This window comes from Sprattus sprattus (assembly GCF_963457725.1).
Source record: "Sprattus sprattus genome assembly, chromosome: 1".
NCBI lineage: Eukaryota > Metazoa > Chordata > Actinopteri > Clupeiformes > Clupeidae > Sprattus > Sprattus sprattus.
The window spans coordinates 55665340-55682997 of NC_137920.1; the positions used below are offsets into that span (position 1 = coordinate 55665340).

At 39.2% G+C, this 17658-nt stretch overlaps 1 protein-coding gene across 2 annotated transcripts; it reads right to left on the reverse strand.

Moving 5' to 3' along the window:
* Positions 1-6670: 6670 nt before the first annotated feature.
* puraa (purine-rich element binding protein Aa) lies at positions 6671-16514 on the reverse strand. 2 transcript variants are annotated; one of them, XM_080849417.1, is made up of 3 exons: positions 16405-16514; positions 9836-10581; positions 6671-7246 (listed from the first exon to the last, which is right to left on the reverse strand). In XM_080849417.1, exons 2-3 carry the CDS (start codon positions 10502-10504, stop codon positions 6980-6982), a joined length of 936 nt encoding a protein of 311 aa, XP_080705543.1. In that variant the 5' UTR covers positions 10505-10581; positions 16405-16514; the 3' UTR covers positions 6671-6979. The 2 variants fall into 2 exon arrangements, with proteins under 2 accessions (XP_080705543.1, XP_080705544.1); XM_080849418.1 differs by having other exon boundaries at positions 7103-10581.
* Between the last annotated feature and the right edge of the window lie 1144 nt (positions 16515-17658).

Consider the following 17658-nt stretch of genomic DNA (forward strand, 5'->3'; position numbering starts at 1 on the left):
TATATGTTTGCTGTTTCAGCATCCCAAAGAAAATGTTAACTAACCTATCATAAGGCATACGATTTTTTCGTATAAAAGATTACTTCGATTGTCAAAACTGTTTTAAAGCAAAAGTCCAAAACAATAAACGTTGTTAATTCTATGTTCATTCTAAATAATTGTCAAAACTTGTATATGCAAATTATATTTAAAATCTACAAAACATTGTAAAAGCCTCCAACTTATCTTGTTGGACCGTTTCAAATGTTAACAGAACGTGGACATAAATCGCTTCCCCCATAAGAACAAAAGCGCCATCTACTGGAATTATATCAGGATGTGGTAGAATATGGTAGGTATTTACCTCAGAGACATCTACTTACATCCTGCCACAAAACCTTTATGATTGAGCCTTTTTGGAATCAGCTTCAACTGATCGTACAGAGATGAGTATGCTGGGTATCTCTGATCTCAGTCTTTCTTCCCACATGGCCAGTATGTCAGGTTCTGCAAGTGTTTTACGTCCACTCGTTGCTCTAAAGCATTCACTTTGAGGTCAAATAAAGTCTTATTCCATGGAGTGCAATTATATCAGTGACACAAACACCTGCAACATTTCAAATATTAGTCTTGTTAAGATCAACATGTGTAAACTAACTATTCTCTTTCAACTAGGATGGCTGTTTTCATAAATAGGGCCTGATCTGCCAACGGATTAAACATTTATCTCTCAAGTAGGGTTGATATTTTCTTGTGCAACATTTTTTTTTAAGTTGGCTTCGGTAGTGGAACGGTTTGTGCCTAACCTGCTTGAATCAACACATCTCTGAGGACCTTGCATGGGACATCGATGGAAATGCTCTCACAGAGACCGTGAGACTCTCTGAGTCCGTGTTAAGCTTCGTCAATAGACATGATCATTTAAATGCAGAGAAGTCCGACGCAGCACACAGAAAAAAGCTTCTGGTGAGACACAAGTCATCGTACGCATTTTTAAAACAACAGCACCACCCTCTGGTCAAACTGGCAAACATGGTCTTCGAACAAAAGCCTCCAGAGTTTTACACTGTTAGACAGTTTGTAATACAACCAGCACACAATCGTGATCATGATTGTCAGTGTAAAGCACACTGCTTTAATTAAAATATCTTTTACGGTATAACAACTGTTAGTTTGTGTAACTATTAAAAAGACAGAGCCACTGTAGGGAAATTCACGGTCAATAACACAAATGGAAAATGGACACAGATTTGTTTTTGTTGATTTCCTTTTCTTCAGGTAGCCGCCAACATTTAAGGAACATTAAAAATGTTCCATTCCATTCCATTCTATCCAACACTCTTTGCATGTAGCATGGCTGCATGACCCAAGTCGACTAAAATCATCTTTCATATTTGTAAAGTGTTTATTTGTAAATTGTCATTAACAATGGGCATTATCTAAAGGTGCTTAACTGAAAGCGATGCCTAAACCACTGGTGACAGCAGGGAGAAGCTCCCTTTAAAAGGTACAGTCTGTAATTATAATCCAATACACTTTAAGTGAATGTAGCGAGTTCCTCCTCACGGTCCTCAAGCTGTCTGTTCTGTTTGTATGCTCAAACTATAAAAACTCCGGTGTTCGTACACAGTCCTGATTCTGTACATGGGAAACAGACGAAGTGGCTCGGACTGAGCAATCCACCATTCCGGTCAAATAACAAGTTGCTTTAGGGACTTGGAGGAGAGAGGTGTAATGCGATTGAGCTCAAATATCAACAACCTTTTGCCTGAATAGCGGGCTGTACGTTTCATAGGATAAGCAGAGCCTGGCTCCGAGAGGTGTGACCCATCTGCTAAGGCTGGCAAAGGAGCGAGGTAGAGGGAGCAGAAAGGGACAAGTGAGGGAACAGGAAGAAGAAAGGAAAGAGAGGAGAACAGGTAGGAACCAGGTATAAAGAGGTGGCGGAGATAAAGCATGAAGATTTGAGAGTACATCAAATGACCTTCATCTGCAACACAGGGCTATGAATGGACTGATATCACTTGTAACTGCGGTGGTGCTATATTTTAATGTAATTTCTGCATACTCATGGCAATAACACTTACCATTGGCACAAAATAAATCAATGTGGGACAATTTAAGTGGGGGTAGTTTTAAACAAAACATAATTTACTGTGTGGAATTGTCTTGGTGTATACGAGAGTGAACTGGGGAATTACGGTCAGATCTTTCAATAACTGAAGTCAACTGCGCACAGTTCCTCTTAAGTTCCATGTAAGCACTGGGAAGAACATGCACCTTATTATTTATATATGACTTTTTGATGAACAAATATCTCTTTGTTCGTTTCATAAAATAAGGTTGGGAAAGGGAATGACTAGTTAACTCACAGACAACTCCATGAGAGTATAAGACTATAGTTAATGCACAGGAAATTCTGCAAGGGTATATGACCAGTTCACACTCACAGAAATCTCCATAAGGATGACTTCCCATGTTATACAGATATAATATTTTAAAAAATCTTAATACATTTTAATACATTTTGGCTCAGTTAGAACCCACATGCTGGTTCAATTCATTGCTGCGCATGTGCTCCTCTGCCCTTTGTCCGCTAGGGGTCAGGATACACCAAAGAGTGCAGAGAAGTGCTTGGCACCAGCCGTGGACGCAACACGTTGGCCCTGCCCTTAAAGAGACAGAATACCCATCTGCAGCCAGAGAGGTAGTTTCCAGCTCTAGGTAGGAAGCTTTGATTAATCCTTCAACTAGAACTAAATAGCATGACTGTCGTTTGTATGTGTAGCCTACTGTTCACGATTGTACAATGGCCACCACCCTACCTATACAGGCCAGGTATTCGCACACCCACACAATAAACAACTAACATGCAGTACTAAAATATGCTGCAGTACAGTAGAGGCTTTGAAGACAAAGCTCTGCACTCCTCCCTCCTGTTAGTTGGCGCTGCTTTACTCAAGCCATTGAAGTATGCTTACAGACTTGAATGACATCCTGGAGGCCCAATCCACCATTTTGAACTTTTCTGAACCTAGGTTAGTTGAAGGCTGAGGTTCCAATAGAAATTTCATAAAGTAATATCTCTGTAATGCTGTAAAGGCTGTTAACTGAGCCACAGAGACCTTCGGGAACGCATGTCTACATTAAGATATGTTTATAAGCACATTTTAAGAAAAAAAGACCTTGAAAAAAAGACTTTCAAGGTGCAATGTATATAGCCCTCATAGTGATGTTTGTCATTTCTGCCTGCCGCCTCTTTTGCATGAGAACATTTCATTTGAGAATGGGATAATTCCCTGTGTGCACATAAAAACATCTAAATAGCAAAAATGTGATTCTCGTGTGCATGATTACGTGTAACAAAATAGTGCAAGCATAACAGCTTGAGCGTTCAGTGTCCTTCTGTTGTCATAAACAAGAAGCCTCCAGACCTCCAAATCTGATTCAGTTCTGAAGGGTATGATGGAAATGTAAAACAAGCTGCTAGTACTAGGCTCTCTCATCTTGCCTACTAGCCCAGACTAAGGTAGGGCTTCCAAATGAAGTGTCTCCAGTTCAAATATTCTGTAGATCCTGTTTTCGGCCTTAACACTGCATTTGTAACATTTCTCTGGCCCTGGAAATGTAAATAAACGCATACAATAACGAACACATAAACAATCACTGACATACATACCAGAAATACACTGACCTATGAGAACTCATTAAATAAACTGATGCCAACAAAAATCTGTCACAAGGCACAGGTGCTGCTTCTTAATGAAGATGTCTGTATCTCTTTGTTTTCAGCTGCACAAAAGCCCTAAATACAGACCAACAATGGTTTAAGGTTTGTATAATGTTAACCATGCACACAAGGGACTTCTATGAGTGTCAGGTTAGATACAATAACCACAGAGACTGGCTCTGTATCAGAATGCAAGGAACCTGAAGCTAGGCAACACTTTTATAGCCAGAGACCATTTGAAGTAATTGAACATTTAAACATGAGAGTAAAGGCATTGGCCAAATGATATTGCCTGACTAGATCCCATTTCACACTGTGATCAGCGGAGAGGCCTCCTTATGGGTGACATCATTTTTGTGATAATGGCACTGCGGTTGTATACTTTATCACTGCAAACCACTGCTAGTAGCCTAGCCTCACTTCCTTATTAACCAATGCAAAGATGCATCAAAGGGAGCATAGCCCATTCAAACGTTTTGACATGTACATACATGGTCAGGACAACTGGTATAAACCTGCTAGCTACATTCCAGCGTTAGGCCAGAGATAGAAGCTGAAGAAAGTGTCTCTCTGAGCCATCACTCTTTCACTATCACTTGGCAATAACTTGGTTATACTGTAACTATGCTATAATCACATTCGCACACAATCATAGATTATGATTGAATGATCTTCCTAGTGGGTTAAGTGGGTTTGATTTATTAACTATTAACTCTGACCAAAGAAATCAGCTGCAGTCAACAAACTACTCATGATATTTGTGACAAATGCCACAGATATGCATGAATGTGCTGTGACAAAGAAAAACGATGAGGAAATGACAGGTAAAAAAAAAGGTTACAAGAAGAAAATAACACATCTAAACATTGTGGTTTATAAGCGACTGCAACTCTACAGCCACACAGATTCCATATCAAGACATGAAGCACTCTACCTGGATGGAAGAGATATCATTACAACAAACATCATCCCCTTCCATGGTAAAGGATTGACTAACCAGGCAGGGAGGAAGACACCTGTGGGACATCATGCCATCCTGAAACATTGTGTGAGCCCTAACTGCCATATGCCATGCAATCTAGAACACAAGCTTTCAACCAGAGTTAAATATATTTATGAAATGACCAAGTAAACTAATCTGTGTGATTTCTTCAAATCTAGGTCTTTAGACTCCACGTAAAAGAAGTAGAGAAATTGACAAATGTACGTGGCTTGATCGACAAACAGGGAGTTCCAGAGGAAGACACAAACTGGGAGAAGGTCATCAATGTTTCAAAAGCTGGCAACATTTGGAAGAACTCACCGCTTAATCTTTGCAGCATCAGTTCAACTCGGACACTAAATCTGTGTTAGAGCCAACTACTAATCGATCAAAACAAACAAATATGAAAAAAAAGAAATGCCTCAAGAGGTTCCAGAGGAATTATCTGTAAATGGAGGTAACTTCTGAAATGAAAAACCACCCTCAGTGTCAGCGTACCAATAAGAGGGTAAATGAATAATAAGATTGTAAATGGAAAAATGGAAGACCTAGGCAAAGCTTTTGAAGAACCAGGAAGAGAGCCATGTTTGCTTAACTGATACAAAAGAACAGGTGCCTAAAAAAAAACATACAATTTGGCGATAAACCTGGCACATTAGTTTGCCTGGAGCATAAGTAGGTCATATCTGTCAATAGCACTGCTATACACCCTAAAGTACACATTGCCATTGCCATTGCCAAGGGAATTACCAATGTTCACTACTGAGCATGTGCGGAAGATGCTATATGATGCAAAAATCATTCTACTAAATAAGGCCTTATTTAGAGAACTTGTTTACTTTGACATTATTTTGTAATAATGTATAGGTTATTTGCAGAGATGACCAAGGATTTGACGGTTCATTCAACATAATCATTCTTGAACTGTAACTACTGCAGGTAAGAACGCAGAAGTGTTGAGCTGTTTTTGTAGACTGAAAAGCTAAGGCAGACTTGTGGTGCAGTTCAGTTTGTGACTAATAGTGTGAAATGTCAGATGACAAATGTCACAGATTGATTACAGGTCAAATACTCTTCAAATATAGGACACTGTACAGAGACTGCACCATGTTCATGACAGAAGTTCATCTGTGAATTAATGAAACACAATAAATGCACTGTAAAACTTTTAAGTACACATTTTTCAACAAACACGTGTATCCAAGGAAGAGGTAAAGTCTTGCCAATCAATACATTAAGTATTGGCTACATAATACATGGATCAAATTGTATTATTTTCTCTAACAAATTACGATTACAAAATCCACATTCGTCTCTCAGGCCATCCAAAGTCTTCCATCAATACCTATGTCTCAATGGCTAGACGAAGGCAAGGACAATACCAGTCATGGGTTTGCTGGGGGGGGGGAGTGATGAACAATGTATATCTGCACTGTGCTGTATGTCACTTTGACAAAAGCATTTACTAAATGTTAAAAAAAATACCATAAAATGTTCAGCTGACATGCAAGTCACACTAGCAACATAGCTGACCTAGCATTTGGCAAAATGGCAAACGTTACTCCAGAATGCATACATTCAGGAGGGAACACCATTGTTAAGAGAAACTCCTATGCTGCTGATTACATTTCACCTTGAATATTAAGCATTTTAAGCATTTAAGAGAAAACATTTGCTAAATGTGTCACTAACATTAACATCAGATCACTAACCTTTTTCAAACGCTTCTTAAAGCTAACTTAAAAATATGCCGGTAAAGATAGTATATTTTAGACCCCTGGCAATTTAATATAACCCTTTTTATGTGTGTAGATCTTTCTAAACTACAACCCAGAGGTACGGAAGACAAGTACAGTGTTAAACAGACAGTGATTTCCATGGTAACGTCCTCTTGCACCACAAACAAGGCATAGGGCATCACACAAAGTCATGAACAGGAAAGATGCAATTCCTTTAGTGAGAAGTAGGTAAATTAACATTTCTTTTATTTTAAAATTTTGTAAAATGTACATAAATTATATTTGACTTATCAACATTGAATGAGTTATTCAATAATCCTTTGAAAACATAAGGAATATAAGTTAAAGAAAAAAAATGCACAAGACATTCCTTGTTGAGATCATTTTCCAAATACCATATTGGTCAGATACTTTCTCTAGTTGGGAAAGTAATGCTAGACATCCATCAACCACTAAAGACAGAATAAAGATCATCATACACTTTCATAGGAATCTTCTCCAATATATATATTTTTTAATTTTAGTACAACCAGGGAACATTACTGCATGCTAAATGCTCCCACCCGAACCCCCACACAATAACACCACATATACATCCACTCGTATGACCTTACGTCTTCCCTCCATCCAGAACTCCACTGTGGGTGGAGGAGAGAGGATTCGGGAGGAGAAGAAGGTGAACAGGTGGGTAGCCAATGGATGCAATGTGAATATGATGGAGTGGTCTAAGCCTTGTCTAGACTGGGCAGCTGGCTTGTTTCTACTTTCCTCCTCCAGATACAGACCTTTAGTAAGTGCAGAAAAGGCTTTTAAAACCTTAAGAGAGAAATAAAAGTGGAATTCAGCCACATGCTTTCAAATATTAATCTTATATTTAATTGATATACATATATTGCCACAATTGGCACATACGATATTGCACACAGTAATGAAATATAGCACTGGAAAGAAAGACGAAGAAGAAAGAAAAAAAAAACTTGTGAGCCAAAATGTTCAAAAATGACAAATAATGTGGAATAATGTTTCAACGTTAGAAAAGAAAATTAGACATGCTGACTATACCTCTCAAAGAGGTCTTACAATTCTGACAAAATGACACATTACTGTCCAAGCCATAGCATCACAGAAACCTTCCACAGGGAAAGCGCAGGTGTTTAAATCCCAATCCAGTTCAAAGTGGCACTGCCTAGCACCTTTTGCGGTTATGTCACTGGCCTAGGCTAAGCAAGTGAAGTGCTAGCTCTCGTGCACTACTGTCCAGGTGAACACCCCCCTCTCATGTTTACATGTAGGCCGATGCCTGGATGATTGGGTAGGTCAGGGAAATAGGTCAACGGGGAAATCGTTTTGAGTTCAACCCATTTTCCATATTCTCCTGGGGAACCAGTGGGTATCACTAGGTGTGTGGTCACACAAAAGGTAGGGGAAGGAAAGGGGAGGGACAAAGACTTAACAGAAAAAAAAAATCACATATTGAGAAGATTAAGGAAATAATCAAAGACATGAACCCAAACTGCAATCCAAAGCACCAGCCAGCGTGTAAGCATGTTGAGCGTGTAAGGCACCAGGTTGTTTAAATGCTGAAGAGTATGCTCCTCAACAAGTAGTTTCAATGCCAGTGGCACCCAACACAGGTTCTCAAGGACCTCCTCGAGTCCGGGTTCCCCTTTCATCATAAACGTGCTGCTAGACTGACCTCGGTACTAGCGTTGAAAGATTAAGAGTCCAGTCACTGCCTTGGTACATACCATCTGAGGTACGATGGCCCCCCACAGTCAGAATCAAATAAGTCAAATCCGCAATGGTAGTCAAAGATTTGGTGAGCTGGACAAGACAGTCTAACAGTCTAATTATAATTGAAAACCACCTCATTGCAGGGTCCTTGAGGACTGTCATTGAGATGTCCATCTCAATGCAGCTGTGTACAGGTTCACATGCAGCAACAGCATTCTTCCGTACCACTCATACTCTCATTGGTGGATTGTTACACACGTCACGCAATCTGACACACACACAAACTCACACAGCCACACACACATATGCTTACATATCTATATACAGATCTGTATACATATAGATGTGTATATACATATATATTTATATATATATACATATATATATATAGAGAAAGAGAGAGAGAAAGAGAGAGAGATAAAGATATTTTAAATACTTTTACAGATTGTTTGTCAAATTCTTCCCACTGAAAACGCGGGTTGTTTTTCTTCTTTTCTATAAGCACAGAAATACTTCTGATTCACAAAATCATACTTTGCCTTTTTTTTTTTTTTTACATTAGCACTTGTAAGATCCTGTACATTTTAGGGGCCTTAAAGAAGTAGGGTTGAAAATTCTATATTACAAATATGTTAAGTACTTATGTCATTGCTGCATGTCACTGTACTTCCTTAATAAAAGTCAGGTACCTTTTCCATACACATTGCATGACAACGTGACACGAAGATATAGAATAATGATCTGCATGACTAAATTCAATAAAAAAATACATTAATAATATTAATATGCCTTTTATAAAGGTCTTCATTTTCAGATCCACCAACCAGTCCAATATGTGTACGATATCGATGCAATGTATATTGCAAACAGCACTTGATCCCATCCATGGATTGCCTGTTGTACCTATGACAGGCAGAATGTTTGCATGACATTTTCACCCCTAGCCCTCACGTGAAACATATGTGGTGGTAGACATGACAACCTTCTTAAACTGGTTTTACGTTTTGGTTCAAAAAAGGAACAAAAAGAGAAGAAAGACAGTAAAACTAACATTTCTGATTTGTGCTGAAGTCATTAGCTCCCAAGAAAAGGTCTTGTTTCTCGTATCTCGGCAACAATTCTATTTGAACATTGCAAACACCTTGAACGTGTACAAAAGTTCTTGGTTAATAAGGGAAATAAACACTCAAGTTCTTTATCATCTGTAATCAAGTAGGAAACACGCTTCATATATAATGTTATTACTTTGTTTAGCAGCCGCTTACTGTATTAATGGTGGATTACGTGGGTAACATCCAGCGATGGGTGACATATAGTCGCAACTGTCAGTCTTTGTGGAGGTTTGATTTGTGTGGGTGGTGCTCCCTTGGAGTTAAACAGTTACAGTTAAATCTTTAGGTTTCTTTCTTTTTACAGTAAAGTTTTAATTATAATTTCTCTTGTTATTTTGATTAATTTTGCATGTTTTCTCTCTATTTATCAATCCTCGTCTCCATCGTCGGCATGCATTTCTTCTTGCTGTTGTTGTAGCTCACTTGCCCTCTTCTCTCGCTGTTTCTCCTGAATCTTTTTCATCTCCTCGGCATATTTACAAAAAGTGTTTCCGAATTTGGACCACACTTTGTAGGGCACCGTGATAGAGTTGCGGTACGTAGGTTTCACCTCGCTTACCCTCATAAACACTCCATACTTATTCGAGCCCACGTCGAAGAAGAACCGTTTGTTGTCCACAGTCAAAGATGTACCCTCTGGCAACTCTGCGGGTTCGTCCTCAACTCCATAGTCATCAATGAGTTTGGCCAAAGCGTCACGAAACTCAATAAGTCCCTGGGCAGGAAGAGCGATCGTCTGGCCTTGCGTGGATCCCAATCCGGGCCCCCGGTTCACCGTTTGTCGAATTCTTAGGAACCGGCCTCTCTGATTCTCTTTCAGGTCCATGTAGTATTTCCGATTTTCTCTCACCAGGAACTCGCTCTTCAACGCGCGACGCGGTTCATCCTGCACCAAATCGGGATTACTAGGACCCAATTGGGCATAATGTTCGATGAAATCCCCCAGGTAGTCACGGAACTCGACAGCAACTGACATAGAGAGAGTGAGGCGGCTCTTGTTTCCCCCAGCCCCGACTTCAGCTATCTTCAAGAAGCGGCCCTTTGCATTCTGTTTTACGTCCAGATAGAAACGTTTGTTCTGGATGTCAACCCGTTTCGAAGCGAGCTCTTGCGTCTCATGCTGCAGCCCGGAAGCCGAGCCCGCCCCTCCTGTCACTGGGTGCATGGAACCGACACCCGGGCCCGTGGCTGCTCCTCCCTGCTCACTTCCACTGTCTCTGTCCGCCATGATGCTGCCTGCCTGCCTTCTCCCTCTGTCTACTGCAACCCTACTGCCAGCCAGCCACGCCACCGCTCTCGCGAGATCTGCAGAGACACACATGAGGTACATTTCAACTAGTGTGCCTCGTTAAATGTAAGTGAGGATAAGAAGAAAAAAAAAATCGGGTATTAAAATTTTAGTCAGTTAGCCACATTGTTGTTCTTTGAGAAATAACAATATGCTGCAAAATATTAGACCTGAGGCCTACTCATACTGAACAACTATTTCGCCTACGTAGGCTTGTGGTCTGAATAGAATATGCAGTAATCATACTAGCATAAACCAACATGAATCTGTCGCCTATGTTTCATGAAGGCGGGGGGGGGGGGGGGGGGGGGGGGGGGGGGGTTAGCATATAGTTTCAGTGAAGGTAATTAGGTAATGTAAGGTCATGCAAGTAATTGAAACACTAAGGCGTGCATAAACCAGGAAATGAATCTCGATATACTGTATTTGTTACCAAAATGTTTAACATGCAACGTTGATCTTCAAGTCAAGACATTGATCATTTTGATGGTTGTGGAAGAAAAACTACACGACCAGTACATCTCTCATAATAAATTCAGAGGCTGGAGGTTCTGATGAAGTAGCATACACAAAGTTCGTAGGTCACATAATCCGTTGATGTGAGGCTACATTGCCTACGTACACCAAACAATACAGTTCTATCAAGTGACGTGTGGTGGTTGCCTCCGGCCCACTGTACCACGACGGTGCAGAAACCGAGACACTCACATATTTTACATGCATTTCACTTTTAATGTTAAAAAAGGCAGGTGCCCATCAGCTGTTGCATATCTTGTCTTAAACATTGGAACAGTAAAACACTTTCAATTTAATTGTATCATTTCAACTTTTTTCTGTTTTATTTCACCAGAACTATAGCCTACTACAAATTGAAGGAGTGGAGTGCGTTATAAGTCTTTTTAGCCTTTGCGCTTAGCCTAGGACAAATGATTCATTTAGATGTAAGTATACGTCCAGACGGTGAATCAATAATATAAGGTCATATCAGGCCTGAGTTGTATAGTTTTCACAAGCAGATGGTTTATCTACGAGGTGTAGGCCTATGTCTAGTCTTAAGAGTTTCCGAGTTAGACCTAAACAGTCTCTGTCAATAGGATATCCTGTCAATCAGGATGAAAAGTAATAGGAGGTTAAATGTTTTCTTCAAGAGTCATTCTACCCGCTTGAATACCCAAGAGTAATTATGCCCTAAATTGCGGCTTCAGAAAGTCCGATCAGCCAGTGACGGTGAATGATATAGGCTAGGCTACCCTGTGCCTTCAGTAACATTCTGTGACAATGGCATCCCGTCAAACAAAAAGTATAGGCTACTTTCTCACGTCCCTTTTCACGTAATATAGGGAGGTTTGTAATTTGCAAGTAAAACAGATAACTCTTTCCCCTCACATTGACCTCTTTCAACAGCAATCATGACAGCACGCACTAAGATAAATAGGCCTATCTAATGTGGCTAATGTCAGTCTTTAAAAAAACGCTATCTGTCACGGTAGCAACATCAGGATAATGATAACAACAGCAAAAACAACAAGAATTGAACAATAACAGAAATAAAAAAGAAAGGATCATCCACGTTATGCCCTTAGTGGTAAATAGATGGTCATATCATGCTGAACTCCCTCTCGGCCAACGTTTTTTGCCCGTTTTGTATTAGATTCAAATTTCAGTCTCAGATAAAGAAATTCCCGACCGAAAATGTTAACCCGCACCAATAGGAAGCAGAAGTTCGTGTAAAATACTATCCTATCAGTAGGCTAGGCTACTGGGTTCCAATGAAAACAGTTCGCTATTTCAAAGAATGAGTCGTGCACCTCTGTACATCCCTTTAAAAGAGTTAATATTAGGCTACCTGATTTTCTCCTTAAATTGATAGCCAAACACATTTATAAGCCTCGGTGCTATCTGTCCTTTTCTACTCATTCGCTCTAAGATAGAACACATAACAGACTTGTTAACTTCAATCTGGACTCGAGCAAGGATCATCTTTGATCAAGTAGTTTAAAGACGCATGCATGACATAGAGCCTAGGTAAAAAAAAAAAAAAAAAAAACAGTGGATGAAGAGAAGACGTTAAGAAATGTTTTTATAAGCTTTTTCAGATTGGTGAATTGTTAAGCATGGCATGCGATTGTCTTGAATTATGTATTTTGGCACTTTATATGTCGTCTGGAGATTAGCTGTTCAACTCCGACAGAATAATCCGTAAAATATAAAAATTATTCTTTAAATAGGGGAGACCAGTTACAGTTGCAACACTTTGATTGTGAGAAGTCACAGTAAAGGGAGGCAGGTTGTTGTTGAAAACAAAATAAAACGGACAAACCTACAGGTTGAATGTTGTATGTCAGTGCTCTTACAGCATATATACTAATCCTTTGTTAAATATATATATATTATATTATATATATTAAATATATAATATATATAACTATATACTATAACTTTGGGTTTACTGACATTATATGGCCAGGGCCTACCCTTTAGCCTATATGCTAGAAGGGATAGCTAGCCTATTACAACAAACATGCGCCTAACATGAAAATTGTATCGACTAATCACTCACCCAGTCCTAAGTTAAACATGTTGTAATGTTTTAAACAAAAGCTCTGATCAAATAAAATAAAAAATAAATGTTTAACTGAAATATTTAAGTTTAACTGAAAAAGAAAAAAAAATGTAGAAATAATGTTTAGAAAAAGCTATCCAACAGCTGATGGGCATCTGTTTCTTTATGTTAAAAGTTACATTTCGGGTAACATTGGTGTGCACCGTGGTGGTGGGGGGAAGTAAACATTTTTGTATTGTCAAAGGGGGGTACTGACATGGAAAGTTTTGGAACCACAGGATTATCTTGCTAGCTACGCTTGCCGGTTGCAAGCGATTGTAATGCGTGCCATTTGTCCCCAGACCTCTCCTTATATTTGATAAGATAACTGGAATACAAGACATTGTATGCAGCTAATAATTATACTAGCATCTAGTTCGGAAATAACTGATCGCAACCACCTGTTACTGATGTGAATACACATTAATTGTGCAGTCAAAATCATGCGCAAAACCTGAAAGTTACAAAATTGCCCCCAAAACGACTTGTGTTTATAACTTTTGACAGAGATTAAGACATACGATGTCATTTTAAACGTTACATGCTGATGCCATCACGCATGTTGTCTGAGTTTCATCGCGTTACCGACTTGAGAAATGGAGCAAGGTGCAACTGTCGTAATGTTACAACTGTACCTGGTCTCCCCTATGTATGCACCTTATGACTGCATTCAACACCTCATTTCAGGTTTAGGCTAATGGATTTAATTTGAATATGAAATGAAAATTGAATATTAATCAGATAGGCTAAAGCAAATGAATCCACCGCAGTGTTTTCAATGCAAACATTTTGTAAAGGCTAAAACTGCTGACACTTCAGGAAATGGAACTGACGACTAAAAGAAATATAAATTGAGAATAATTTCCCTATATTATTATTTACAGCTAAAACTAAGGAAACAACTAAGCTAAATCTAAACTAAAACTAAGAAATTATTATTTAAACCTATTTTTAAAAACGAAAATATTTTTATTTAGACATTTATTTATAACCCACCCTTCAAGGGTGTAGTTTTATATCGTTTATGATTTTAAATTATTTAAACAGAAGTAGTAAGGAGATGCATTGCCCGATGTGGTAAAACACATACAAAATAAAAAATAAATCCATTGAATAAACTATCATTGTAGTCACTTTTCGTCCATTTTAAGCTTTCTGTGAAAGAAAATTAATTTACTGGCTTATGACAAATTAGAATAATAGCCTATGTGTTGTTGTTGTATCGATTTATATCAAAGGACTATGTTAAGATAAGCAATTCATTGTTTTGTACATGTATTATTGACTCTCCACTTCTAAAAAGTATGTAAGCAGCTATTTAATTTGCTAACTCAACAACTTCCCAGGCACTACAAAGTCAGACAGTTCATAGAACTTGGTTTAGTAGCCCTTTTCCTCTGTTGATCATGTCTTCATAAAAATACGGTATAACATCAGGACAAGAAACAGAATGAAAGGCAATATCAGTGAGCTATAGCCCCAATCTTCCATAAAAATAAAAAATACAGTAATGCTCTTGAATAGGCAACATGCCTAAAAGTTTGACAATTTGTGTATCAGTGTAAGTTTAATAAAACATGAAAATAAATATCACTGCAAATATCTAGAGCTTACGGAATTTGCGTCTGAATACCTGTTCACTTGGGAAGAACCTAGCATCCCTCCGACTGTAATGTAAAATTGAAAAAAGGCAAACTGTAGGCAAACGTCTTAAAACCTCTGTTCTAGCAGGTTTATCACTTTGACTGTTCCGTAGTTCTGACTGTTCTATAGTTCTGACTATTATATGTATTCTGTCGTCTGTGGTCTGGGATTAAAGCTTTACACAAGTCACAGCGTTATAGTTACAGGCACACTATATAGTATCGGTATACTACAACTATAACACAAGTCGTGGTCTTTTTTTTTTTTTTTTAGAAAGTCCTTGATAACACTAATAACAACTGAAAAACTAGCATTCTAGAATTATCTAGCTTCTTCGAATACACAGGGCTTTAAACGATTTAAGCGACAACTATGAATAATACAACTACGTGCACGGTCACTACAGTGGACCCGTAGAGGAACATTGTCTGATTGAAGACGTCTCGATGCATTTGTGTCATTATAAATGAATAACTTTGAGAGGTCGCTTTTTTAGAGAAAAAAAGCTTCTATTCACTTCGATAGGGCTTGAACGTCGGTGAAGTGGTTTTACTTAGTGCACAATTAAAGGTAGGGTCGGTGAATCTAAACCAATACACTTTCTTTCAAGTTCAGCAAACTGCTCCTCATGGTCTTCCAGCTGTCCATTATCTGCGTGCACTCGTACACGGTCCTGCCTCTGTAAATGAAAAAGAGAAAAAAAAAAAACAGTGGCTCGACCGAGCCATGAACAATTCCAGCCAATGTACCCGATGTTCCAGGAGAACGGGAGGTATAGGGTGTAATTTGATTGGTCGTTGAGTTCAAATATCAACAACCTTTCCCCAGAATCACGGATCGGGCCTTTAAAGTGAAGCCATGAGACTGACCTTTCTGCTAGGATCAAGACCAGGGTGTGATAGGGCTACTATATGGCACAGTGAGAGTGTTACACTTCTATATGGCGAATTGTAGGCTATGGCATAACGCATTCTCACCATTGCCTGTGCATTCGATTAAAATGCAGCATTAGTTTTAATATACATCTATGAACACTGACGACTTCGCTCACCTGCTTGCGATATTCCCAACATATCAAACTCAACAAGTGTTGGGCCTATTTTATCTCTGCTCAAAGTCAACCATAGCTTGTCGCTGCTCTGTAGATGTTAATTCACGTGAGTGGTCCGTGTGTGTTCGCAAATTAATGTGTGTTGGGGGTGGGGTTGGAGAGAAAGTCTGTAAAAGTATCTGCGCAGACAAATGTGGTCGTGTTTGTTTTTAGGTTGGCTGTACAAGAGTGTCTGGACTTTTAACCACCACTGACAAAACAGCCTTATTGCGGAATACCCTTATATCCTGAAAGGCAGAGAGCGGTTAGTTTCTAATGCCGCACGGATTGTTCACAATAACTCTACGTGCAACTATCTCAAAAAATATTAGAGGCTACAGTGGACATCAGCTCCACTTTACGCTCGCACCTACAATGACTGTGCAAAAGAGTTGTATACGGCAATGAACGGCGAATTCCACTGCAGAATGCACTGATATACAGACGTCCATTCGCCAAAGTCACAGACCCGATAATAAGCGACAACGTTCGGCTTATCCTTACCCCGCTTAGTCCACAGGCAGAGGGCTAGTTAGTCCCAGCACCGTCAGTCGCTGACAGACACAGTTAAATACTAGGTGAGAACCATCAAGCCTCGAAGGCCTACTGTCAACAGTACCGTAATACTGATCCACTGGTTCGCTTTTTCACAAGATGGAACGAAATAGCGATTCGTGGCATGGAGAAGCGGACGCACGTACAGTCTGATCGCTGTACGTTTGTTCTGTGATGTCAGCACGTTCAGTTACTAAGTAAACTGCAACCCTTGTGCGCCACGCACTGTTGCACTAAGGGAACTGCAGACTTTTAAACCAAAGCATTCTGTAAGCAACAGGATTGCAGAGAGGTTATGTTTGAAAAGAGCCAAAACACGACATAAATCCTTCAGAATGTTGCACAAACCTAATTCTTCGGCACATTATTTTAAGCCCTATGAATGGTGCCCTAAATCCGATACAAAAGAAAAGAAACGTGTTGTCAAGGAGCAAGAGAATAAAAACCCACAGAACATATGCAGAACTGAAACATTTGGACCACTTAAAAAAGACTGCTGCTCGACTGTACCCCATATGTCGTATCTTATTTGCGCATTAAGTTTACGTATTTCATAGCCTAAACGTAATGTAATTGTAATGAACAATCACACTATTAAAAAAGGGGTCACCCTTTTCATTAATTTAGCCTGACTTTGAATTAAAACATTGTTAATGTTTAAACGCGAAAAGAGTTAGGTTAAAATTATAAACTGAAATGTAGGCCTATAGGTTTCACATCTATTTCGAAATGACGCTTCAGAACCATGGACAGCACCTACTTATTCTACTCCAGCCATCTGCCGACTACATTTGCTTGACTGTAAATAAGGTATCTTTAGTTAATTTACACCTCTTCATTTAGTTTGAGCTACGTTTAAGTGTCAAGATAATGCATGTTAGGACCCACCATTCTTTCTTGGATCAAACACGGGCGAGATGCACAGATGCTCTCTCAACGGCTCGTCATAGCACATGTTTTTTATATCATACCTGGCGATGAACAACTCATTACGAGTTTAACCACCTATTTTACATGTTTTTAGCTTTTGGTTGGGAATTGCGTTGCGGTATTTTAAATTGAATATAAAAGTTCATTCAGTGCAGAAAATCAACCAACAGGGGCTTGATTAAGGCCTAGTATGGTATGAGGGCGTTTAAAGATACTGGGTTACGTTTCCTGAAGCCTTCTTAACGCTACGTCATTCGTGAATTATACCGTTTG

What these genes read in the sequence shown, in the direction of transcription:
- puraa (XM_080849417.1), bottom strand. Translation starts at nt 10,504, where the DNA reads ATGGCGGACAGAGACAGTGGAAGTGAGCAGGGAGGAGCAGCCACGGGC. An exon ending in AGTATGGAGTGTTTATGAGG is followed by an intron (nt 7,247 to 9,835) that starts GTAAGCGAGGTG and finishes TTCTCTCTTAAG; the next exon opens with GTTTTAAAAGCCTTTTCTGC.